Source organism: Pristis pectinata, chromosome 10 (assembly GCF_009764475.1).
Source record: "Pristis pectinata isolate sPriPec2 chromosome 10, sPriPec2.1.pri, whole genome shotgun sequence".
Classification (NCBI taxonomy): Eukaryota; Metazoa; Chordata; class Chondrichthyes; order Rhinopristiformes; family Pristidae; genus Pristis; species Pristis pectinata.
This window is the reverse complement of record NC_067414.1, coordinates 34,908,830-34,935,348: the sequence shown is the minus strand read 5'-3', so window position 1 is coordinate 34,935,348 and position 26,519 is coordinate 34,908,830. Positions and strand designations below refer to the sequence as shown.

The window sequence follows — 26,519 nt, the reverse complement described above, 5'->3', positions numbered from 1 at the left end:
GTAACTTGGTAACTTCAGATTTGATCATTTAGGATGTTTATGTATTGCTGTCACTAACAGGCATTATCTGCATTCAGGGACAGCGGCAGTAGCAGTGGCAGGCTTGCTTGCAGCTCTGCGTATCACGAAGAACAAGCTGTCGGATCACAAATTCCTGTTTCAAGGCGCCGGTGAGGTTAGTGTGCAAACACCAAGCTACAGCTGACAGCTTCAATGAATTAACTAATCAGACGTTATTGTTAATATTTATTCAGTAAAAGGTGAAAGGGGCACCTTTAAATTTAAGGAATGTGTCAATAGATCCCAGTATCTGATAATGGAAAGGTTCCTGAACTAGGCTTGTTATTTTAAGTCCCCCTTTTAATCTGAACAGAATTTATTGTTCTGTCCTCAATCTTTTCTGAATGTCAATAGTGGATCAAAAAATACTTAAACAATGTTGCATGTGAATCCTTAATCAGTGCTGGATTACATACAGCAAGTGAATGTAAATATCACCCTTATCGCATCTACTGTCAACCTAAATAGCTCTTTTTAGGACATTGTAAATTGGTTTAAACCTTGCTGATGAGGCTTCTTCCTAAATTACTTTAGCTCCACTCCAGCAGGATGCATTTTATGTACAAGATAAATGAGAAATCATTCAATCTCCACTCCAGAACCAAGGTCACCTTAACTTCAGTCATCTGTCTGCAATGCTTGCATATATGCACTTTTGGGGGCCAAGCTCCACATCATTGACTCATTCAGCAAAGCTTACTAAACATTAGTTCTTAAACTTGTCTAAAACAAAGGTCCTCCTACCAGCTTGTCTCTGTTACAATAATAATAAAGGTCCAAAATAAGGCCCTGGAAAACATAGGCCACTTCCCATATCATGGGAGCTGCTTCTCACTGAAGGCACTAGCACAGCCTTTGGACATCTGACGAAGTGTCTAAAGTTCAAAACCTCAACCTGGCTTACTGAGCAGCAGTGATCCTGCCCTTCCTGTATGCTTCTGAGACATGGACTGCCTACAGAAGGCACCTGGAAACTCTGGACGGAGACCACCGATGCTGTCTCCACAAAATCCTCCAAACCCATTAGCAGGAGTAAATGACTCAATATTAATATCCTCTCCCAATCCAATATCCCCAACCTTCAAGCCCTTGGTAGACCAAGCAGGCCACATTATTCGCATGCCTGAAACAGACTTCCAAAATCAGGTTCTTGCAATGGATGCTCTGATCTGAGCTCTGTTACACCAAGCAATTATACCAGGGGAACAGAAAAAGATTCATGAGTGTTGTCAGACTTGTGGGAATGTCTGGCCCATCGCTACTCAAGGTGGAAAAAGAGCATTGAGAGCCTTGTGACAGGTGCACACAAGACCAGCATACATGCAGAAAGAATGCACCACCTTCCAATATGCCACCCCATCAAGTATCTCCTGGCCCACCTGAGGCAGTCTGTGGGTCCCACAATGGCCTTTAAGTCCACCACAGCACCCATAGAACTATAGTGAAGTAGGTATCCTTAATCTTGAGGGACTGCTTAAGAAAAGATGTAAGATATCTTTATTAGTCACATGTACATCGAAACACACAGTGAAATGCATCTTCTGCATGGAGTGTTCTGGGGGCAGCCCGCAAGGAGAGTGTGAGTTATTTATTGGACAAAAACTTTGGTGTAATCCTGCAGAATTGCTGGGGGGTGGGGGGGTGTTTTGTATGTGACTGTAAACTAAAACTCTGTTTCATTAAGTGAATGTAAAAGTTATTATAACTCTATTTGAAGAAGAACAGAGGTGTTTTCTTCACAGGATTTGGCAATATCTTTCCCTACCCTTTCCAACACCAACAAAACCACCAAATGAGAGATAACTTATTTCATTACAACTGGGGAATTTTGCTCTCAAATTAGTTGAATGATTATAGCTCAAAATTACTTGCTGTCTGTGGAGTGTTACACACATAAATGAAAGCTCTTTCTTTAATTTAACTAACTTCAAATTCAGCCACAAAGCAAATAATAAAAAAAAATTACCTCACTGTCTCTAACAATCTGATAAATTAACTAAATGACATCTGTACCAGATTGGGTTGGAGTTTTAGGTAATTAATATTTCCCCCATTCGACTGAGTTGTTCCCAGAAAGAGATGGTTAACTTCAAATTTCTTTTCTCCCTTTGGTCCTCAGCCCCCAAGAAGTGTAAAGCTAAGAACTCCATCCTATTCTCTCCAGGGATTAGTAATGTGGCTGTCAGCAAACCTGAGCATCTCTAATCTGAGCACATTCTCACTATTTATCTAATGCTTGTTTTAATGCGACTAATGCATCCCATCATAATGAAGGGAATATTTAATTGGCTAATTGAAATGAAAGCAAGTTCTAATGTTCTAGTTGCCCTATAAACCCCTTCAATATCCAGCTCATTAATGCCTCAATCCTCCCCAATCTCAGTGGCTCCAGTATGTGTCTTTTTAAACCTCTTCATATTCATTTTAAACTGCAACAGATTAAATTTCTCATATTAAATTCTTCAGATGTTTTAAAAAGAAAAATAAATTCAAAACAATCTGTAAGTATACTGGTTCTTTTCAGTCTGATTCTGCCATTGGCTTGCTTTTGTTACAAAGTCTTCTATTTTAGCAGAACATAATTTCTGAAGCAATAGAATTAGGAAGGCTAAAAGGGGCTATGACATGTCCTTGGCAAGTAGGATTAAGGAGAATCCTAAGGCACTTTATACATAAATTTGGAGCAAGAGGAGGGAAGTTTAAAGGAGATATGCATTGCAAGTTTTTTTTACAGAGTGGAATGCACTGCCAGTGGAGGTGGTGGAAGCAGATACAATAGCAACTTTTACGAGGCATTTAGAGAGACACAGGGAGTAGAGCAGCTAGGGAGTAGAGCGATGTGGACCATGTTCAGGCAAATGACACCAGTTAGATTGGCATCATCATTAGCGCATACATCGTGGGCCAAAGGGCCTGTTCCTTTGCTGCACTGTTCTACATTTTTAACAACGTAGGTTGTCTTTTATGTAAAGGTGAGAGTTCAGTTTTAAAATATTCTGATTTCTTATCTTTCACTGTTGGTTGTCTTTTGCCATCCATTCATTTTCCTGCTTTCTGCAAATTCTCAATAGTGGCTGTGGTACAAAATATGATTGACACTGATTTTCCCAATTTCCTGTGTGCCTGGCTTCCATTTGTTCCTCCCTAAGAAACAGCAAGTTTGATATACTTGTAAGAGATCTCTCGGAACACATGACTTGTTCAGTATTGTATATTATAACAAGATGGTTTCAAAACTATTGCTATATCAGTGAAACTCCTTACATTTGCTAATATCCATGGCCTCCTCAGTACTGTCCACTCCACTTCCCCCAGATTACCCAGTTTAGATGATCTGTTTGAAGGAATGCATTTTGAAGGAATACATTTTGCTTCTTATGTGGAATGACTAAAGTTGAAGTTTTCATGCATTAAAAGTGACAATGTAAAACTTACAGCTTAAAGGTAAAGCCCCAATTAAATTGTTAATCCACAGAAATGTATGAATTTGTGATGGTGACCTTTTGTGAGCATCATAAATGTGCTTGGGTTATTAAAGTCTGCAATATAAACATTGACAGAATTATTAGTCTTAAAAATCCTGTTACCCAATTTAACCAATCTAAATCTATCAAATGTGGCTGATGTCTGATAAAATGCAAATATCCATATCCAACGGGTCTCCAGTTTCAGCAATGCTATAATCTTAAATTACCAAGCAGCAGTGAAACATTTCTCTCCAGTAAAATAGGCAAGAATCAGGGAATCACCTTAAGCTGCTCCTTAACATCAGTATCTGATGGCCTGGAGAGGAGATTATTGCAGCAATTTGGCACTTGCTTCATCAGTAAAGAATAGTGATTTTATAGTTACATTTTACTAATTGGATGGGTCCAAAATAATCTAAAAGTTAACATGCATGTTTGTATTGTTGCCTTGTAATTTGCTTAAGGAAGGTGGTTTCAATCTAGTGAGCTTTTTCTCTGGCTCCTACTTTAGGCTGCGCTGGGAATCGCAAATCTTCTCCTGCTGGCCATGGAGAAAGAAGGTGTAACTCAACAACAGGCTGTATCGAAAATCTGGATGGTTGACTCCAAAGGCCTCATTGTTCAAGTAAATGTAAAACCTTCAAGTATCTTGGGTATGAGAAGTGCAAATATTGTGTCTGATGCTGATGCTTCCATGCCTCATACACAACAGTGTATTGAATGAGTCTTGGAATTGTTGCTTGATGTTAAAAAGAATGAAGGTTGTATTGGTATTTAGTTCACAAATACCCAGTTTTTAGGTATGTCCTCTAGTTCCTTCAACAAAGGTATTATCAGGTTAGATGCTGGTGCATGTGTTTTTCTCCCCACTTCTGGTCCAATGTGCCTCGTGAGATGCCTCTTGGTGCAGAGGGTTGGTCATTCACACTCCACATTTGGCGCAAATCTAATTATGGATGTAAATATGTATTCACAAATTAAGTATTAGAAGCTAATGGAAAAGGTGTTTTGTGTTGCAGGCAGGTTTTGAAATTCTGGATTAATTGAAACTGACACCATTATGAGAACTGTTTGCAAGTATCAGGATTTATATAACTAGTGGTTAAGATATGATTTTGTAACTCACCTTTATAATCCTATGATCGTAGAATTGGAAATATGAAGTGATGTATCCAGGCCACCTGTAACGAAAATATTTTAAAATTTGTTCCTTGTTCTTTCCTGATTCAGCAGCAAGAGGTATTTGCAGACAAAGGAGGCACTATACACGTGTTATAGAAACTACCTTATTAGAGTTATATGAAGAATAAAATACAGAAAGAAAGAAGAATACTTAAAATACAGAAGGAAGTAAAATAATACTTATCAACCAATCAATGAACTGATCTATATAATGCTGGAGGGAACCTCAGGTGTCCGACCGCCTTTCATGCAGCCTTATGTCTGTGTCTTAGTACTGGTCGCGACCCAGCCTAAGGGAAGGTCCCGATTTGCACAATGAAGGTGCCCCCTTTTTATACCCTCAAAAACTTAACATAACTTTTACCCCAGTACTTTCCATTCCTTAGTGGTACCAGCCTGTACCTTCTTATCACTCTCGACCTTCGGCCTAAACACCTAACTTAGAAACGGAGACAACAGGTCTGTAAAGAAGAAAACACCCTTCACCAGTATCTAATCTCAAGGATATGCATCTGTACTCCCATAAGTTCTCAAAACATTCCCACAGTCCGAGCTGACACCATTTTGTGTTACACACTACTGCACATACTAAGGAGGAATCAGAAATGCCTTTTGGCTAATTTAACTCTTTCCTTACACCACCATAACTAGATTTTGTTTAATTAGTCACGTCCTGTTGTACTTGAGGTGTTAAAGTATTCTGTCATGGCATTTAAGAGCACTGATGTATTCTAAACAGCACTAGTGGACATGTCACGTAGTTTGATGTGATGATAATGGAAAATCCACAGTTGTGATCCATGTAAGATTTCTTTATTAGTCATATGTACATCGAAACACACAGTGAAATGCATCTTTTGCGTAGAGTGTTCTGGGGGCAGCCCGCAAGTGTCGCCACACTTCCAGTGCCAACATAGCATGCCCACAACTCCTAACCCATACGTCTTTGGAATGTGGGAGGAAACTGGAGCACCCGGAGGAAACCCATGCAGTCACGGGGAGAATGTACAAACTCCTTACAGACAGAGGCGGGAATTGAACCTGAGTCGCCAGCACTGTAATAGCGTTATGCTAACTGCTACAGATGAGGATAATGAATGGTACATAGCTACTTTCAATGGCTGACTGGAGCTTTGATACTGCCACTCCCTGTTCTAGTTTCCAGAATGGCTGTTGTAGTGAGTGATGTTGATTCTGATGTTCTGTGCACAAGCTATGATGAGGTGCCATGAATTCTCCTCAACCTTAGATGCACTATTACTGATCCAAATCCCAGGGGTTGACAAATGGCCGAGTGTGGGTTGGATCATGAATTCTGTTGTTTTTAAACTGATTGGAAAAACACTCTGGCACTTAACCAAAGTTAAGTGGTTAGGTAACATTGGAATTTTTTGAAGTTTGGGTGGAGTACTTCATATGCACTCACCAGCAAAAAGTGTATCACAATTGGGGCAAAAGGACTTAATTAGCAAGATGTTTCTTTGGATTTGAAGCCAATTTAGAATTGATGTCGAGTTCTCCCACAACCACTCTCATTTGACTGAATTCCATTGTGCCTCTGTCCTACTGTCAGGACAGGGTATACCTAATAGTGATAACCTAAGGGCTATGTAGCTTTTTATAAAAGGTATCTTTTCCTTTGCAAACTAACAGTTTTTGTGTGAGTGTTGAATAATCTCTTTGTACACCCATTTTTACCTGCTTTAATAGTAATTGCTTTTCCCAATTTGCTCTGTTACTTAATTTAATTTTTCATTGTTCAAATAAGTAATGAGAAGGTATGCAGGGAGGAAAAAATAAATGCTTCTGTGGGAGTCTGTCCAATGCTAAAGCTGTTGGAGTCATGCACACTACAATTACCTGCTGGCACTTCATATCGTGGTGATAATAAAACCATCATCTGTGAATTGAAATACTATTAAGTGCAATGTGTGCATTGGCAAAAGGAAACTTTCAAAGAAATTAAACAAAATTAAAGATACTTGAAGAGTATAGGAAATAGTCGGTGTGCAAAGTAGATCCAACCTCTAGGGCCCTATGTGCTATTATATTCTGGTTGAAGATTTCAAGTAATAAAGCTCTGCCCGAGATTTGAAGAGTAAGACAGATGTGAGCAACTTTTTCATCTTGGAAATACAATCCAGGTGAATTTTCAAAAGTCCTTAAAAATACATCAGACTTGGAATCACGGGAATAGGATTAGGTTTTTCAGGCCCTCAGGCTGGTTCTGCCACTTAATTTGGTCATGGTAGTTTGCATCTTAATTTCATCAATCCATCTTGGTTCTGTACTTTTTAATGCCTTTGTTTTTCAGAAGTCTATCTGTTTTGTAACTTCCAATTGACCCAGTTTCAAAGGTTTTCTAGTGGTTAGAATTTGAGTTTTGCCTTCACCTTTTATGTTAACTCCTTCCTGAAATTATCCCTGAGTGGTGATGAAGGTTACACCCTGCTTTTGTTGCCTCTGTCTGCAGTTTCTCTCTATCTACCTACAAAATCCTTTAATCATTTTAAGCAGCTCATTTATGCTACCCTTTAATCTAATAGATTTAAGAGAAAACCAACCGTGAACTATGGAACTGGTCATCATCTCTTAGTCCCAGAATTATTCAGGGTAGCTTCTCCTTCCTGAGACTTGGTGTCCAGAAATAAATACAGCCTTCAGCTTTGGTCTGACTAGAGGTTATCTAACTTGCATAGCTTTGTACTCCAGTCCTTGAGATAAAGGGCAGCATTCCATTTGCTACTTAGTTTTTTTTTGCTTATATGGTCACAGTCTTCTTCCCACTGTTGGGGAGGCTAAAACTAGAGGAGAAAGGTGAAAAAGGAGAAATTTAAAAGGGACCTGAGGGGCAAATCGTTCCACATAGAGGGTGGTGGGTATTTGGAGCGAGTTGCCAGAGACAAGGCAGACATAATTACAATATTTAAAAGACATTCGGACAGGTACACAGATAGGAAAGGTTTAGAGGGATATGGGGCAACTCAGGCAAATGGTCAAGCTCAGGTTGACACCATGGTCGGCATGGATGAGTTGGGCTGAAGGGCCTGTTTCCATCCTGTACAATTCTATGAGTCTATCCACTACTTTTTAACGGTTGGACTACAAACGTTTGCTGCTCTTTACATTCCGATTTATAAAATGCTGTGATCTTGGGTCAGAAGAGGGTGCGGATTACTTGCATTCAATTCAATCTGCTACAATTTTGCCCACTTGTTTGGTCTGTCAATGACCTTTTGGAATTTCTTAGCTAGGAGTCATTTGCAGTATTGACTCCTGCAATAGAATCATACAGTGCTGGAGGAGATCATCAGGAGCTCTGGAAAGTTGCCAGTTATCTTCACCCCATAACCTTCCTTTCAGAGATTTGCTAATGTTTCCTTTATTTGTCAAATCCCCTTTTGAACGTTCCCACTGAATTTGCTTCCATGAGAAAATGCAAGAGACTGCAGATGCTGGAATCTGGAGCAAAGAAACAAAATGCTGGAGGAACTCAGTGAGTCTTGAAGCATCTGCGGAGGGAAATGGACAGTCGATGTTTTGAGTCTCGAGCAGTTTATTTTTTGCTCCCGTTTCCATCAGCCTTGTTTTAAAAGTGTAAGCATATAACAAGATTACAGGAGTAGGAGGAGGCCATCTGGCCCATTGTGAGTGTTGACCTTGGCCTAGGCTCCACTTGCCTCTTTGCCTCCATAATCCTTAATTCCTCTATTGTCTGCCTCGGCCTTGAGAACATACACTGACGGTCTCCGCAGCTCCCTGGAGCAGGGAATTCCAAACATTCGTGATATATTGAGAGAAGAAATTCCTCTTCATCTGACTCTCACCATAAATGGGCAATTTCTTATTCTGAAATTATGTCTTGTGGTTCTAGATTTCCTCATGAAGGGCAGTTTACGTTCAGCCATCCTGTCAACATCCCTTCCCCCCAAAATTGCATGTTTCAGTAGGACCTCTTGTGCTTCTAAACCCCCTGTACAATTGTAGCAAGACTTTGTTTACTTTTATATTCCATCACCTTTGCAATTAAGGCAAACAGCCTTTTCATCTTCCTAATTACTTGCTGTTTTCATGTTTGAGGACACTCAGATCCCTCTGTACAATGACATTCTGTATTCCTTCTCCATTTAAACATGATTCTGCTTTCCTGTTCTTATTACCACAGTGGATGACCTCATTTCTCTGTATTAAATATCATCTCTCACATTTTTGACCAATGACTAAACTTATTACTGTTTCTCAGAGGACTCTTGTTTCCTCTAGACAACTTGGTTTCTCAGCTATCTTTGTTGTCAGCAAGTCTGGCTGCAATACACTCAGTATTTCCATCTAATTGTTAATAGAGATTGTAAATGGTATAGATCCCAGCACTGATCCCTATGCACCTCACATGTTACCAGTTTGCCAATGTGAAAATGATTATTTATCCTGACTTTAGCCAATCCTCTGACCATGGTATTATATAACCCAATTCTATAAGCTCTTACATTTTGCAGTAACCTTCTTATGTGGCAAAAAGTCTACCTACTTTTTGTTTTGGATGGGAGCAATTTGTTCCTTTGGTGTTAATGGTGCCACTACTCTTGCATGATGCAACGTGGCAGTTGAAGCTGCAACCACTATGCTCAACTTCCTTTCAGTTCTCAAACTGACAAGTTGTCCAACCCCACCCAATCAAAGTCCATGTTCATGGCCAGCTGCCCAGATTGAGGAATGCACAAAGCCACTCTGCAAAGAATAACAAAATGACAATTATAAAGCTGTGGACTATGTTTCTCTTAAAAAAGCAGGCACAGTGTTTGAATCTACGCAGGCTTCCTCCCTTGAGCTGCAAACATTTGTCTGCTGTGTCTTGCAAACAGTGAGTGTTTCTGAACACCTGACTGCTACCATGAGGTGGAGGCAGGTCTGGGAAACTACATGAGGTGATTGAGACCTTCAGAGCCAGTATTTATGAGGACCTTGTGGATTGAGGAATCCTGGTAGTGAACACTTGGCTCAAAAGATACGAGAAGTCTGAGCAACACTGAAGCCTTGACCTTGAAAATTGTGGTTGTTGGTAATAAATTAGCATGATTCTGACAACAGTCCTGTTTTCACAATTGGAATTTAACATTTTAATGGAGCCAGTCTATTTAAAAAAAACATTTATTGTAAAACAATGATTATTAGAGCAGGATTTTCTGCTTGAGGTAACAAGATACTTTTATTAATTCCTGAATGATGTCCCTTGATACAGCTTAAATGAACAAATGGAAAAAAGGTATGTGATGAATTTCTACTGTAAGAAGGTTCTACTTAATGTGCTGTGTTATCTATTCCAGAGCATGCCCACCATTTATCTGCCATTTACCATTTGAGAACAGTGATTTCACCTCAATGTATTTCATTTACTGTAAAGCCCCTTAAGAGTCCAAAGGACAGTGCACCACCATAGAAGAGACAAGGATTACTGGATCACATTGTGATCAGTGGCTCACATGCACTGGAGCTTGAGTTTCTCATTATTCAGATATTAACAGAACCCATGGTTATTTACTATCACAAAATACTACAGGCGCTCAAGTTATATATGGTAAGGACTCCAAACTTAACAAATGGCTAAATGAATGTGTGAATAAATCTCAATGCACTATTGTGCAGTGAAAGAAGATCAAATACAGCTTTTATTTTCTTTGGTGTTACCTGGCCATCCCTATTTCAGATTCTATCACTTGCATCAGTCCTTGCCTTTTACAGACCAGTCCTGACAGTATATATTTAATGTCCCAAAGCAAAGGCCTTCAGTTTGGAACTCTGTACAATTTTGGTATGGTTTTGTGTCAGCTGGAGCATGACAGATGTAGGAAGTTGATCTACTTTGGATTTGGGCACCTTCCACATGCCACAATTGCATCCATCAGGCCTTGTATGGTTTGTTTTGGAAGAGTTGGCACTAATTCAAAATAAACTGCAAGTCCTTTGCCTTAATGATGAGAAGTTGGAGACCACAAATCACATCATTAATCTGATGTTGCTGGCAGAAATTTTGTATATGTCTAGCACATGGTTTCTACCACTCCCCCTTTCCCAGTCACATCATGGTGTAGCATGCATATGATTTGAGACATTTATCAGCACAGAATAATAGATCAGGCAAAGTACAAATTATATTGATAAGTGAGCTAATTATGAGGTATTTCCAGAAAGTTCCAGGTCGGAATTTATGTTCACTGTTGGATGGAAATTAATTTTAAAATAGTGTAGGAAAAATAAAGTTATGTTTTTTTAGTTATATATATATTTTTTTCTACTTGCTCCTGAATTTCTTGCAACTTTTTTTTCTCCATCTTTTTCAAAACCCATGCTATTTGTTACTCAATCCATGGCCTGAAGGTATTGTGAAATTTGTTAAATTTACAGCACCATAATTAGGAATACTTTGGTTTTAACATGAAATTGCACTCTCTGAATTAGTGTGCAATCTTAGTGGAGCAAATTGAACTGGATTTGACCTTTCACTTTGGCTCAGCACCCATTTTCTCTCTATCAGAGTCACCCAGTGAAACCTCATGATGTCTCAGCGGATACTCGGGCAGTGTACTGCTGAGGCTTTCCTTCATACATCCTGGTGGGCTTTGACAGAAGGCAAGGCTGGGTGTGGAGCTTTGCTCTAGTCTATAAAATATAGTCTATAAAATAAGACTAACACTTCAATGTTTTGAAATATTTGTAAAATAATTTGTTGAAAAAGACGACTGACTTTCCCTCTTCCTCAAAATTGAAATCCAAATGATTGGGATTTTGGTTTCTGTGCCAGGTCAGAGCTGATGGGTGCAAAAGGATACCCAAAGGGATCCAGGTCAACCCGAAATGCTGACTATTCCTTTGCCTGCACAGATGCTGGCAGACCTGCTGTGTTCCTCCAGAGCTTGGTTTTTTGTTCCAGAATCCAGCATCTGCAATCTCTTCTGTCACTAGAGCTGATAGATTATGAGATTGTCAAGTTTCTTTTCCTCCAGCAGATTTTGAGTTTGACCAGCCTCTATTATTAGACTCCACATGGAGTCTAGTGACAGAGCGTTGTGAACAATGTTGTGGCATCCATCGCTCAATAAGCCTTTGACTTTGAATTGGTCTGTCCAAATCCAGGATTGACTTAAGCGCCAATGACTGACTACCTACAGTTCCTGGCAGAGCTGCTGGCCACAGCTAGTATGATTCTGCTCATTGGAATGATTTTTCTTTGTTTCCTATGGAGTGTTCCCAATAGAACAACAGGTTAATGTTTCTAGCCTGCCACCATGTAAAGAAATTTCATGTAAATGTTTTAAACATTTGTTCCCTAACGTTCACAAGCTTTAAATTTTATAAATTCATGGTGGTAGCTTTGGAAAGAAAAAGAGACTTGCATTTAAATTATACTTATAACATACTCCGGATGACCCAAAGCACCTTTAGCCAATAGATTCAAGAGGTGAATGTAGTGGCCATTACTAAAGAGAAGGTACTAGGGAAGCTAAAAGGCCTGAAGGTGGATAAATCACCTGGATCAAATGGACTACACCCCAGAGTACTGAAATAGGTAGCTGGTGGAGCCATTAGTAGTGAACTTTCAAGAACCAGTGGAGTCAGGGTGGGTCCCAGAGGAGTGGAAAAGTGCAAAAGTAATGCCCCTGTTTAAGAAAGGAGGGAGGGAGGCAAAAGACAGGAAATTATAGGCTGGTTAGCCTGACCTCAGTGGTTGGTAAGATTTTAGAGTCCATTATTAGGGATGAAATTTCGGAGTACCTGGACATATATGATAAAATAAGGCAAAGTCAACACAGTTTCATTAAGGGGAGATCTTGCCTGATAAATCTGTTAGAATTCTTTGAAGAGGTAACAAACAGGTTAGACAAAGGAGAGTCAGTGGACGTTATTTACTTGGATTTTCAGAAGGCCTTTGACAAGATGCTGCACACGAGGCTGCTAAATAAGATAAGAGCCCATGGTGTTAGAGGCAAGGTCCTAGCATAGATAGAAGATTGGCTGACTGGGAGAAGTCAGTGTGATAAAGGAGTCCTTTTCAGAATGCCAGCCAGTGACTAGTGGAATTCTACAGGGTTCAGCGCTGGGGCCACAACATTTCACTTTATACATTAATGGTCTAGATGAAGGAATAGATGGAGGGGTCAGGTAGTGCCATAGAGGCAGGGAGTCTGCAGAAGGACTTGGACACATTGAGAGAGTGAGCAAAGAAGTGGCAGATGGAATACAATGTAGGAAAGTGTGGGGTTTTGCACTTTGGTAGGAAGAATAACGGTGTAGACTATTTTATAAATGGGGAGAGGATTCAGGAATCGGAGGTGCTAAGGGACTTGGGAGTCCTAGTTCAGGATTCCATTAAGGTTAACTTGCAGGTTGAGTCGGTACTAAAGAAGGCAAATACAATGTTAGCATTCATTTTGAGAGAACTAGAATATAAAAGCAAGGATGTAATGCTGAGGTTTTATAAGGCATTGGTCAGATTGTATTTGGAATATTGTGAGCAATTTTGCATCCCATATCTAAGGAAGGATGTGCTGGCCCTGGAGAGGGTCCAGAGGAGGTTCACAAGAATGATCCCAGGAATGAAAGGCTTAACGTATGAGGGAGCATTTGATGGCTCTGGGCTTGTATTTGATGGAGTTCAGACGTATCTGGGGTGATCCCATTGAACCTACCAAATACTGAAAGACTTGGATGGAGTGGATATGGAGAGGATGTTTCCATTAGTGGGATAATCCAGGATCCGAGGGCACAGCCTCAGAATAAAGGGATGTCCCTTTAAAACTGTGATGAGGAGGAATTTCTTCAGTCAGAGGGTGGTGAATCTGTTGCCACAGAGGGCTGTGGTGGCCAGGTCATTGGGCAGGCATGTTAGTGTAGTGGTTAGCGTAACACTATTACAGTGCCAGTGACCCGGGTTCAGTTCCAGCCACTGTCTGTAAGGAGTTTGTACATTCTCCCCGTGTCTGTGTGTGTTTCCTCCAGGTGCTCCGGTTTCCTCCGACATTCCAAAGATGTGCAGGTTAGGAAGTTGTGGGCATGCTATGTTGGTGCCAGAAGCGTGGCGACATTTGCGGGCTGCCCCCAGAACACTCTACACAAAAGATGCATTTCACTGTGTGTTTCGATGTACATGTGACTAATAAAGATGTCTTGTCTTATTTAAGGCAGAGACTGATAGGTTCTTGATTGGTAAGTGGTTAAGGGTTACGGGGAGAAGGCAGGAGAACGGGGTCGAAAAAAATCAGCCATGATTGAATGGTGGAGCAGACTCGGTAGGCCAAATGGCCTAATTCTACTCCAATATTTTATGGTCTTGTGGATTACAGTCACTGCTGCAATGTAGAGATCATAATAGTCAAGACAGCAGGCATCCACAGATGACAATAGAATATTTACAGGTGTTTCATTTTGCTGATGTTGGTTTAAAACTTAACATTCTCCAGGACACCAGTTTAATGTTACAGTTATAGAGATGTATAGCATGGAAACGGGCCCTTCGGCCCAAATTGTCCATGCTGAGCAAAGTGTCTACATGAGCTAGCATGGGTGAAAGACCTGTTTCCGGGTGGTATAACTCTGTGACTCTAATATTAAATTGGCATCCTGGAGAAGGTTGACACTATTTAAATCAACTGCCAAGGAATTTCTTATTAAAACCACGTGCGAAGCACTTAAATGAAATGGTGGGTAAGGCATAGAGCGCCTTGCTGATATTACGCACCAGGAACTTTACTATTACACTATGAGTCAAATAAAGGTGCCATATACATACACAGTTTTATTTTTAAAGACATACACTTGCATAATAAGTTCTCATACATTTTCAGCCTGTGTTACACATTTGAGGCCCCTTTTGCTCTTCCCAGCTGTTATATTTTAATACTGTGCTTGGATATGATGGGATGATAAACATTAGTGTACTGAGGAAAGGTAACCTTTATCTGTGTATCATAGTGGAATGAAATTTTTCTAATACGTCCCACTTTGCATGCAATTGAGCTTCAAAGTTTGCATTAAATGATTATTATAGTTACTGCTTCTAACTCAAAGTTGCTTGATTCAACAGTAAATGAAAATTAAAAGTTAACTCCAGAAGCTGGAGATCTGAAATAAAAGCAGACAATGCTGAAAATAACTCAGCAGGTCAGGCAACATTTGCGGAAAGAGAAATGGTTAACGTTTCAGGTTGAAGACCTTTCATCAGAACTGAGAAAGAGAAAAACAAAGTTAGCCTAGACAGCAGAGAAGTTGGGGGTTGGGTGCTGCAATGGATTGAACAAAGGAAATTTCTCTGGTGAAATAATTTGGCTTTAATTCAATATTGTTTGAACAAACCATGATTGTTGAATTGTCAGTAGACAGTGCAATGCAATGGCTATGCATTTTTCTCAACCTTTATATCTATTAGTTGTAACCCATACACAGGTTGAAAACTTTGGTGTATTTCAACTGCAGAGTAAGAGGTGAACCTGGATGGAGGGCTGTAGTTATAGGGTGAGATTGGATAAGCTGGAATGTAGAAAGCTCAGGGGTGACCTTATAGAGGTTTATAAAATTAAGGGGCATAGACAAGGTAGATAGTTGGAATCTTTTTCCCAGGGCAGGGGAGTCTCGAACTTGAGGGCACAGATTTAAAGTGAGAGAGGAGAAATTTAAAAGAGATCTGAGAGATAAGATTTTCGCAGAGGGTGGCGAACATTTGGTGTTGAGCTGCCAGAGGAGGTGGTGGAGGCAGATACTATTACAATGTTTAAAAGGCGTTTGGACAGGTACTTGGATAACAAATGGCATGGAGGAATATGAGGCAAATTGGATTAGTGTGGATGGGCATCACAGTCAGCATGGATGAGATGGGCTGAAAGGGCCTATTTAGAGTCTTATACAGGATGGAAACAGGCCCTTCGGTCCAACGTGTCCATGCAGACCATGGTGCCCACCAAGCGAGTCCCATTTGCCCACATTTAGCCCCTATCCCTCTAAACCACTCCTATCCATGTACTTATCCAAATGTCTTTTAAATGTTATTGTACCTGCCTCAACCACTTCCTCTGGCAGCTCATTCCATTTTGAATGCTGCTTCTCCATAAGCTAGTGTTTCCTGAGAGTCAATGAGGATGCTACATTTTTCAATGAGACTTGGAGCAGACCCTTGACTATTTCATCTCTGTTCATCTGGTAACTGCTTCCTATGATAAAGACTCTACTCCAATCTTTGTTGGAGTCTGATGTCCAGCTGATGGATGGATATGACCTGCTCATCGGAGCTGACTGAGTGTAACTGGGGCCTCAATGCTGGAGATGTTCATCTGGGAGAAAACACTAAAGTTGGTTTTCTTATCCTTCCAGTGAATTTGGAGCCTTTATGGAAACAGCGTTGATTATATCTTTCCAATGCCTTGAGATGCCTGCTGTAGGCAGTTCAGCTCTTAAGCATATAGGAAGGCAGGGATCACTGTTGCCTGGTAGACCATAAGTTTTGTACCAGGCCTATGATCTTGACCTTTAAGCACACTTCTCCTCAATTAACCAAAGGCTTTGGTAGTGTAATGAAAATGGTGGTGAGTTTCGTCATCAATAACTTCTTTCACCAAGAAGTGGCTCCTGAGATATGGGAAGTAATGTTCATTTTTCAAGGTTTTGTGGTGAACTTTTATTGATGGAGGGCAGTGTGGTGCAACAGGATGACCTTGATCTTGTGGATGCTGATTGTAAGGATCATCATCTCAGTGAAAAAGTAGACAATGATTTGAGCTTGGTCTCTGAGCATATACAAATGCAAATGTCATTTGCATTCTGCAGTTTAACTACTGAGATTTATGTGACCTGTTGCCACTGTAGGTTGAATAGCTTCCCATTAGCTCTGAAGATTGGCTGCACTCCTGCAGCATGTTTGGGGATGAGGAGCAACACTGCAAAGAGAAAGATTTAAAAAGAGCGTTAGGGCAATGACACGGATTTGTTTGACATGGGTCTTCACTGAGATTGGTTCTGTTTTAGTCCCATAGGCTAACATTACTGCTTGCATGCCATCATGAAGCAAATGTCAAACAGATGAATTTCCATGCGAGGCGGAGTTTGAGCAGGGTGTTCCATGGTCCCTTCCATTGGATAGAGTCAAAGACTTTAGTGAGGTTGAGTCGTTGGTGCTGCTCCCTGCTTTTATCTTGGAATTGTTGTGCTGTAAAGACCATGGCCACTGCACCTCTGGATGGACAGAAAGTGATTTTGGGAGCAATACTTTGGGGAGGATTCTGACTCTCTCTGTGGCAGATAGTAGGGAGGACCTTCTGTAGTTACCACAAATTGACATGTCTCCTTTCTTGAAGATGATCATTATTACAAAATCTTTGCAACCCCTGGTCCCCTGGTATATTCTCCAGTGTGGTGCAACAGGATAACCTCGATCTTATGGATGTTGATTGTAAGGATCATCATCTCAGTGAAAAAGTAGACAATAACTTGAGCTTGATCTCTGAGTATATACAAATGCAAATGTCCCTCGCCGCCAGTCATTCTCTTTTCAGAGCAAAGTATTGATCCAGTGATAAGGGTGACCACGATGTCAGTAGACATCTCACGCATTGAGTCCTCCCCTCCAGCCTTCTCACAGAAGATACAAAAGCCTGAAAGCACATACTCCAGGCTCAGGGACAGCTTCTATCCCGCTGTTATAAGACTATTGAATGGTTCTCTAGTACGATAAAATGGACCCTTGATCTCACAATCTACCTCGTTATGACCTTGCACCTTATTGTCTACCTGTACTGCAATTTACTTCTTCGAAATCCCTCCCACCCCCACCCCCCCCCCCCCCAACCTTGTTCCATGGGGTTTCAGGCACCAATTGCACAGCTGTCTGTACTGTGGGACACATTCTCTTGTTCCCTTGCTTGCTCCTCCTTGTACTCTGTACACAATCCATCTGGGGATAATACACCGAATTGTGTGACCTGAAAATGGGTATTGGTATTGGTATCACTTGTACCATTAAGAGTAATCACAACTTTTGCAATGGGTTTGAAGACCCTGTTTCATTTAAGCAACACATTTTGTCAAACATTACTGGCCGAAATTCTTTACTGTGATTTTAAAGGTATCATTTTCCAAGTATACAGCAGGCCAGTGAATATTTGTTTTCCCAGTGTTCACATGCAGGGTTCAGAACATCCTGTGCCACATCAGCTCCCTTGCATTTCATCCACTGGAAGGCTTTGAGTGAAGAAAACCCATTGCCAGTCCAGGTCCAGTTCCAAGTAGCAGGGTGTGGCAGTGAGACAGAGCCCAGGGAATGGGATGAGGGTGGAGTAAACTTCAGGTGGGCGACTGTTAGGCTTGCATTCGATCTTGGACTGGGATCTTTACATACACTGCCCAATATTTATGCATGCTAATAGAATTTCTAGGCTCAGATCAACTGCAAGCATAATTTACCAGTGTAGAAAAAATAGACCCTGAAATTGAAACTGAAGACTTGCCACTATTTCAAAGTGCAAGATTGCCTGATAAATATGCCCTGGGAAATAGTGCCATCTGCTGGGAAAAATGAAGAGAAGCAATGTGATCTATATGGTGCACTTTTAAAACTAGAGTTTTGCAAGCATGCTGGTTAATTTTCCGGTAATTCAGTTGGTGACGTTTTCAAATTCCATTCTGTTTCTTGTTCTGCTGTCAACATGGAATTAAACCCAGCATGTGAGAAACTTGAAACTGTGGCAGTAGGTGGCACAGTGGTGTAGCTAGTAGAGTCTCTGCTTCACAGTGCCAGAGACCCACTTTCAGTGGTGACTTCAGGTGCCGTCTGTGTAGAGTCGGCTTGTTCACCCTCTGACCATGCAGGTTTCCTCTGGGTGCTCAGGTTTCCTCCCACATCCCAAAGATACCACTGTAGATTGCCCCTAGTGTGCCGGCACGTCGTAGAATCTGTAGGGGATTAGTGACAATTTGGAAAGAATAAAAGTTGGGATTAGTACAAATGGTTGGTGGGTGGTTGATGGTTGACACAGACTTTGAGGGACAAAGAGCCTTTCTCCTTTCTATGTGTTTCTATGACTTCACGGCTATGAAAGTTGGTGGAGGATGTAATCTTTCAGTTACATATTAATGGGCTTTAATTATTTTCCTATTGCTAGTGATGGTGCATGGGGAAAAAATTAACTTGGATCATCACATTTGCTCCCAATTACACCTGTAAAAGATGGGGACTTAACAATGGATGCTAGGCTGTCATTATGGGTTATTTGTGTCTTTCCACTCATGTCTTTTCACTTGCACTTTCAGTTTATAACTGTACCGATTCCTCTTTACAAGGGAAATTGGCACAACAGGCCCAACTAAACCATGAGTAACGTATGTGGAAAAGGATTTAATTGCTTCTTGATATCCTTGGATGCACCTCCACTCCCCTCATCAACAGAAGTTGTAATCTAAGTAGCATTACAAGCTGTCGTGAATAGGACCTGCCATAATGCTCCCTGCTGTTCATGTAGAACCTGGCAATTCCACTTGAGTATTAGCTAGAATATAAAAAGGGACTTGTGTCAGGCTAAAGATGAGCTTGTGATCGGTAGAGATAAAAATCTGACACATTGTACTTCATACAATATTTTTAAAAGCATTCCTTTCATGAATTTTTTCTGTTGTTTCTAAGGGACGTGCCAACCTGTCTGAACAAAAATTGCAGTTTGCCCACTCACATCCCGAAGTGAGGCACCTGGCTGATATTGTTCAGGATCTCAAACCTACCGCTATTATAGGTAGGTTGGAACATTTCTTGGTGTGTCAACTCCTGTGTTCTGTCTTCCTCCTTATTACTGGGACCTTCTAACCACCATCTCAAATGTACCTCTTCAAGAATGCCCTAAAACTAATTGCAGTCTTTAAATCCATTTCATTTGGCTTGGTGCTTTCGGTCAGCTTTTTGCATCTTGGGCTCGTGCCTTTATCTGATCAGTGTGAAGAAAGCCCAGTAAGTTTCATTCTAGTTGACTGGTGGCTAATGCGCTTCATTCTTCTTCTTCCATCCTAAATTTGCTCCTTTTGGACAGTGCACAACAGCCTTTTTATGATCCTGCTTGTCTACCAGGGTAAATACACACAATAACAGCCTTCCCATTCAACACAGTCAAATTTCAAAGAACAACAGATATTCAAGGCAGATGTAGTGATATATCGCTGGCATTTCCTTCCTTAATTACAACTGTAAGTTTACAGAGAATGCTGCAATGAGTTGCCTTGCACTCGCTTTTCCTTTAACAGCAGTTAATCTGAAATTACCTCTGATGTCTTTGTGATGATGATTTTCATCCTCGTTTTAAACAGTAGTATAGATGTTATTAGGCAAGGCTTTAGCAACTGAGAAATCAGATACTAATATGGCAAGCTGTGAAACTAATTTTACAAAACCTAAAAAATAGTAGCCTACCACTAACCAAAGATTTAAGATCTGTAAAAATGTTGTCGAAGCCACGTAAAGTCCGGTAACATATTTCAGGGCAGGGAGCCTTGTCAGTTGTACTGAATCTGGTAGCTATGTAACTGCATCCCAACATTTAAGGGCTGATTCCTAATGCTTTTGAAAATGGTCCTTTTAAACTACATCTAAGGAGAAGCTAGAAAAGCAAATAAGGATGTACTAATAGGGTTGGATGGACAGGGTGTATAATCCTCATCAATTAACATATGGACTAAACGGCCTGTTTCTGTGCTGTATTCTTGTAATTCTATGTTGTACTCTTACACATACTTGAAGACCCATACTTGCCTTCTCATAGTTGGATGATGATGCTTTGTAAGTATTGCACCAGCGTCAGAAAGAATTTCATGTTATCTAAACATCACATACTGTAGTTTTATAAGACTTTATATTGCATTCCCAGTTCATGCAGTTTATCAAACAATAGTTTTATTATTTGAACCCCTAAAGTGCCAAAATAGATAAAGTTGCAGCAGGTTTTGATTATTTGCCATGCTGATTAGTTAATGATGCATATGATCAAACATTAATAAGCTAAAGTAAAATATTTGATATCAACTTATTTGGTGATATCATTTCTACCCCCCCCCCCCCCAATAGGAGCTGAATCAAAAAAAGGTTCACAAGGATAATGCTGGGACTAGAGGGCTTGAATTACAAGGAGAGGCTGGATCAGGCTGTGGATGCTTTTCCTGGAGCGAAGGCTGAGGGGTGTCCTCAAAGAAGTTTATAAAGTTATGAGTGGATTAGAAAGGGTAGATGTCATAGTCTTTTTCCAGGGTAGGGGAGTCAAAAACTTGAAGAAGTGGGTTTAAGGTGAGAGGGGAATGATTCAAAGAGGGACACGATTTTCACACAGAAGGTGGTGGGTATAAGGAACAAACTGCCTGGAGGAGGCGATGCAGGCAGATACACGGGCAGGAAAGGTTTACAGGAGTATGGGCCAAATGCAGGCAAATGGGATTAGTTTACAAAGGCATCTTGGTTGGCATGGATATGTTGGGCTGAAAGGCCCATTTCCATGTTGTATAACTCTATGAACCTATAATAAACAAATAAAGTGAACACCTTTCAGACATAATTCACTGAGAACCCTCACTGCAAACTGTTAATGTTGTCTACTCCTTTGTCCCCAGAAACCTAAGCAATGTGAAAATATGCAGAAAAGTATTTGGTTTTAAATAAATAAATGTATACTCTAAATGGCAAAATGTCTAACCTTCCGGTAAAAAGACCATAATCAGTATGAGATTGAAAGGATAAGGAATTTTTTTAAAAAAGCAAAGAGAAACAGTGAGGGTACAATCAAAGTAAAGTATATAACAAAGGAATATGAAAAATAACTTGGATATCAAAATTAACAGTAAAACTTTTCCTATCAAAATAGAAAAGTAAAGGAGAACGTGTGATGGTGAACAGGGTGTAAATGAGATTTTTTGAATCTGCTTTCAGTGTAGAGGCAGAAGACAAATTCCAGTGGTGCAGGAAGAAATGACAAGGGAATCTGAAGCATGAACTCATAATCCTATACTTGGAGCTGGGTCATTTAAGAGTGAAATCAGCAGGCATTGTTTACTTTAAAGAACAGTGTAAGATTAAAACTCACTTCTCCAAAGGCTGGGTCTGTTGAAATTTTCAGCACTTGGGTTGCTGGATTTATTTTTATTAGATACCTACTTTTTCAGATGATTATTTGTTAGTTAAGAGCAAAGGTGGTTGAATAGAATTGAGGCAGTTTAGTCTTGATCTGATTTAATAGTACTTATGATCAGGGGATTTAATGGTATAACAACAATGCTATTCTTCGTCTTTTCCTTTAGTAATCTTTATGTTGTACACCCATATAAACAGAGGTTACTGTACCCTGTCTTGACCTTTCAACTTTTCAACTTAGTTTCTCAAAATAAGACCATAAGACATAGGAGCAGAATTAGGCAATTCGGCCCATAGAGTCTGTTCTGCCTTTCAATCAGGCTGATTTAATTTTCCCTCTCAACCTTCTCGCCATAACATTTGACACCCTTACTAATCAAGAACCTATCAACCTCCACTTTAAATATACCCAATGACTTGGCCTCCACAGCCATCTGTGGCAATGAATTCCACAGATTCACCAACCTCTGGCTAAAGAAATTCCTCCTCATCTCTGTTCTAAAGAGACGTCCTTTTATTCTGAGGCTGTGCCCTTTGGTCCTAGACTCAAAATGAATAACATTTTCAAATTAAAGATTGAACACAATATTGCAATTGTTTGTGTAATAATAATATTATAATGTTTATTCAGTGAATAGCAATTAGGAAGGTGTGGTTTGGAGTTAAAAGGGATACTAATCTTGGAGAGCGTGTCGAAACAATTCGTATAGTTTTATGTTCAGAGAACATTACTGTGAAATACAATTTGCAGCTTCCATTTGTAAGAGAATCACAAAATGGTTATGTGAGTTTGTACAGCCTCCGTTAGAACAATTCATCTAATCCCACTCCCTGGTGTTGCTCACATAGTCCTGTGTGTAAATTTATTCCTTTTAGAGTGTCATCCAGCTCCCTTTTCAATGCTACAAGTGAATCTGATTAGTGATCTGCCAACAAAGTTGACCTCGTTGAAAAAATTCAGGAAGCTAACTCAAGATATAATTTAACTGTGTATATAATGAGCTTTAAATTTATCTAACATATTCATATTGTCAACATTATTATAATTTATGGCTGAGCCCCAGAAATTTGTTTTGTTAACATGAAACTATACGCAGATGAAAGAAGACTTTGAATCTTTGGTTGTAGTCCACAAGAGGCAGCTGCCACCTTATGAGAGATTTGAAAAGAAAGTATCACCCCTCCCTCTCCAAACCACCCCCACCCTAGACATTTTTAGGCCTATCAGAAGCCTGAGGCTGTACAGACTTGATAGGCCAAATGACTATTGTAACCATTTTGTGAAGCTGCACACCAGGTTCAGGAACAGCTACTTTCCTATAACCATCAAGTTCTTGAACCGACCTGCACAACCCTAACCCTACCTCAGCAGCAGAACACTGGAGACCATCTCTTGCACTATCGTGGATTTGTCACTGATTGTGTCTCTGTTTTTTTGCACCAAGCTCTTGTTTTGCAGTTTTTCTTCTCTCTTCACTGGCTTGTACAGTTTATGTATAATTTGTTTTCTGTGTGTTGTCTTGTACCTACATGCCAGTGATGTTGCTGCAAGCAAGTTTTTTTTGTTGTACCTCACTGTACTTGTGTACATGGCAATAAACTTGACATAACTTTACTTAATTCCCATAGTTTCTACTGTTTGTTCACATTACTGAGCTATATAATAATACCATATTTCTTTGGTGTGTGGCCAACACATAAGATGAATAGAAATCCTCTGCATTGATTTTATTTGCCTTTTTTTCTTCCAGGAGCTTCTGCAATTGGGGGTGCATTTACTGAGCAAATCATCAAAGACATGGCAAGCTTCAATAAGCATCCAATTATATTTGCTTTGAGCAATCCAACCAGCAAAGCAGAGTGCACTGCTGAGCAATGTTACCGCCTGACTGAGGTACTGTAACTCATTCATAATGGCAACCTGGCTTTCAGAGGTAATTGAAGGTCCTCCAGCCTAAAATTACAGTGACAACACCAACAATATATCGGGTAATTGCTAACTGTGCATTTGTGGTATCTTTGAAAATAACCTGGTTTGAGTGCAACAAATGACCTCGTAATCATGGTTGTACTGTCAAACAAAATGCAATTATCAGAAGCACAGCAAAATCCAGGGTAAATGTTTGAAAAGCAATGTCTGAAAATTATTAGTTCATAGTTGCCATCACCATTGTGATATTAAGTTGGCCAGCAGGATAGAATTAATTCATAGAACAGATTCCCATAGAACCATAGAACACTACAGCACAGAAAACAGGCCATTCGGGCCTTCTAATCTGTGCCGAAACGGTATTCCGCTAGTCCCATTTACCTGCACCCAGTCCATAACCCTCCAGACCACTCCCATCCATGTATCTATCCAATTTATTCTTAAAACTCAAGAGTGAGCCCGCATTTACTACATCAAATGGCAGCCTGTTCCATACTCCCACCACTCTTTGAGTGAAGAAGTTCCCCTTAATGTTCCCGCTAAACTTTTCCCCTTTCACCCTAAAGCCATGTCCTCTCGTACTTATCTCTCCTGATCTAGGTGGAAAGAGCCTACTCGTATTAACTCTGTCTATACCCCTCATAATTTTGTAAACCTCTATCAAATCTCCCCTCATTCTTCTGCGCTCCAAGGAATAAAATCCTAACCTGTTCAATCTTTCCCTGTACCTCAACTCCTGAAGACCCGGTAACATTCTAGTAAATCTCCTCTGCACTCTTTCAATCTTACAAATATCCTTCCTGTAGTTAGGTGACCAGAACTGCACACAATACTCCAAATTTGGCCTCACCAATGTCTTATATAACTTCACCATAACATCCCAACTCCTATACTCAATTCTTTGATTTATGAATGCCAGGATGCCAAAAGCCTTCTTTACAACCCTGTCTACCTGTGACTCCACTTTCAGGGAATTATGTATCTGAACTCCCAGATCCCTTTGTTCCTCTGCACTCCTCAGTGCCCTACCATTTACTGTGTATGTCCTACCTTGGTTTGTCCTTCCAAAATGCAACACCTCACACTTGTCTACATTAAATTCCATCTGCCATTTTCTGGCCCATTCTTCCAGTTGGTTCAGATCCCTCTGCAAACTTTGAAAGCCTTCCTCACTGTCCACTACGCCTCCAATCTTAGTATCATCAGCAAACCTGCTGATCCAATTTACCACATTATCATCTAGATCATTGCTATAGACAACAAACAACAATGGCCCCAGCACAGATCCCTGAGGGACACCGCTAGTCACAGGCCTCCAGTCTGAGAAACAATCATCTACTACCACTCTCTGTCTTCTCCCACACAGCCAATTTTGAAGCCAGTCTACAACCTTTCCATGGATACCTAGTGTCTGAACCTTCTGAACTAACCTCCCATGTGGGACCTTGTCAAAGGCCTTACTAAAGTCCATGTAGACAACATCTGCAGCCCTTCCTCCACCTACTTTCTTGGTAACCTCCTCGAAAAACTCTACAAGATTTGTTAAACACGATCTACCACGCACAAAGCCATGCTGACTATCCTTAATCAGCCCTTGGCTGTCCAAATACTTGTATATCCGATCTCTCAGAACACCTTCCAATAATTTACCCACTACTGATGTCAGATTCACTGGCCTGTAATTACCTGGTTTACTTTTAGATCCTTTTTTAAACAATGGAACTACATGAGCTACCCTCCAGTCCTCCGGCACCGCACCCGTGGCTAAGGACATTTTAAATATATCTGCCAGGGCCTCTGCAATTTCTATATTCGTCTCTCTCAATGTCCGAGGGGATTTATCTACTTTTATTCGCTGTAAAGCAGCAAGCACCTCCTCCTCTTTAATCTCTATATGTTCTATGATACTATTGTCTGATTCCCCTCCTTCCATATCCACTATGCCAGTTTCCTGAGTAAATACTGATGCAAAAAAACTGTTTAAGATCTCCCCCATCTCCTGAGGCTCCACACATAGATGAACACTCTGATCTTCTAGGGGACCAATTTTGTTCCTCACTATCCTTTTACTCCTAATATACTTGTAGAAACCCTTCGGGTTTACCTTCACACTATCTGCCAAAGCAACCTCATGTCTTCTTTTTGCCTTCCTGATTTCCTTTTTTAGTATTTTCTTACTTTTTCAATACGCTTCAAGTACCTCATTTGTTCCTAGTTGCCTATACCTGCTATATACCTCTCTCTTTTTCTTAACCAGATCGCCAATATCCCTTGAAAACCAAGGTTCTCTATGCTTGTTAACTTTGCCTTTAATCCTGGCAGAAACATGCAAACTCTACACTCTCAAAATTTCGCCTTTGAAGGCCTTCCACTTATTGAGCACATCCTTGCCAGAAAACAACTTATCCCAATCCACTCTTCCTAGATCCTTTCTCATTTCCACAAAATTTGCCTTTCTCCAATTTAGAGCCTCAACCCGAGGACCAGACCTGTCCTTATCCATAATTAACTTGAAACTAATGACATTGTGGTCACTGTTCCCATGGATTATTTGGTAATGGATTTAATGTGATTTAGTGTTTGAGTATTGAATATCAACATAAAATATTGATCTTGGTAGGAGCTTTAGAATCAGCAGATAAAATTAATTTTTGGAAAAAGAAGTACTGAGGTTTGAGCGATTTGATGGCATTGTTTTGTTACTAGCTGAGTCATATTGAGTACAACAATGAGCCCTTCAGTC

The 26,519-nt window shown here is 40.3% G+C and overlaps 1 protein-coding gene across 1 annotated transcript in view; it reads left to right on the top strand.

Annotated features, from left to right (window-relative positions):
* The window catches only part of me1 (malic enzyme 1, NADP(+)-dependent, cytosolic), a 241,267-nt gene that overhangs the window by 157,329 nt on the left and 57,419 nt on the right, over positions 1 to 26,519 (top strand). Inside the window, exons 7-10 of the mRNA XM_052024700.1 lie at positions 78 to 175; positions 4,039 to 4,152; positions 19,369 to 19,474; positions 23,598 to 23,740. Of these exons, the coding sequence (XP_051880660.1) occupies positions 78 to 175; positions 4,039 to 4,152; positions 19,369 to 19,474; positions 23,598 to 23,740 (461 nt within the window). The remainder of the gene's footprint in view (positions 1 to 77; positions 176 to 4,038; positions 4,153 to 19,368; positions 19,475 to 23,597; positions 23,741 to 26,519) is intronic.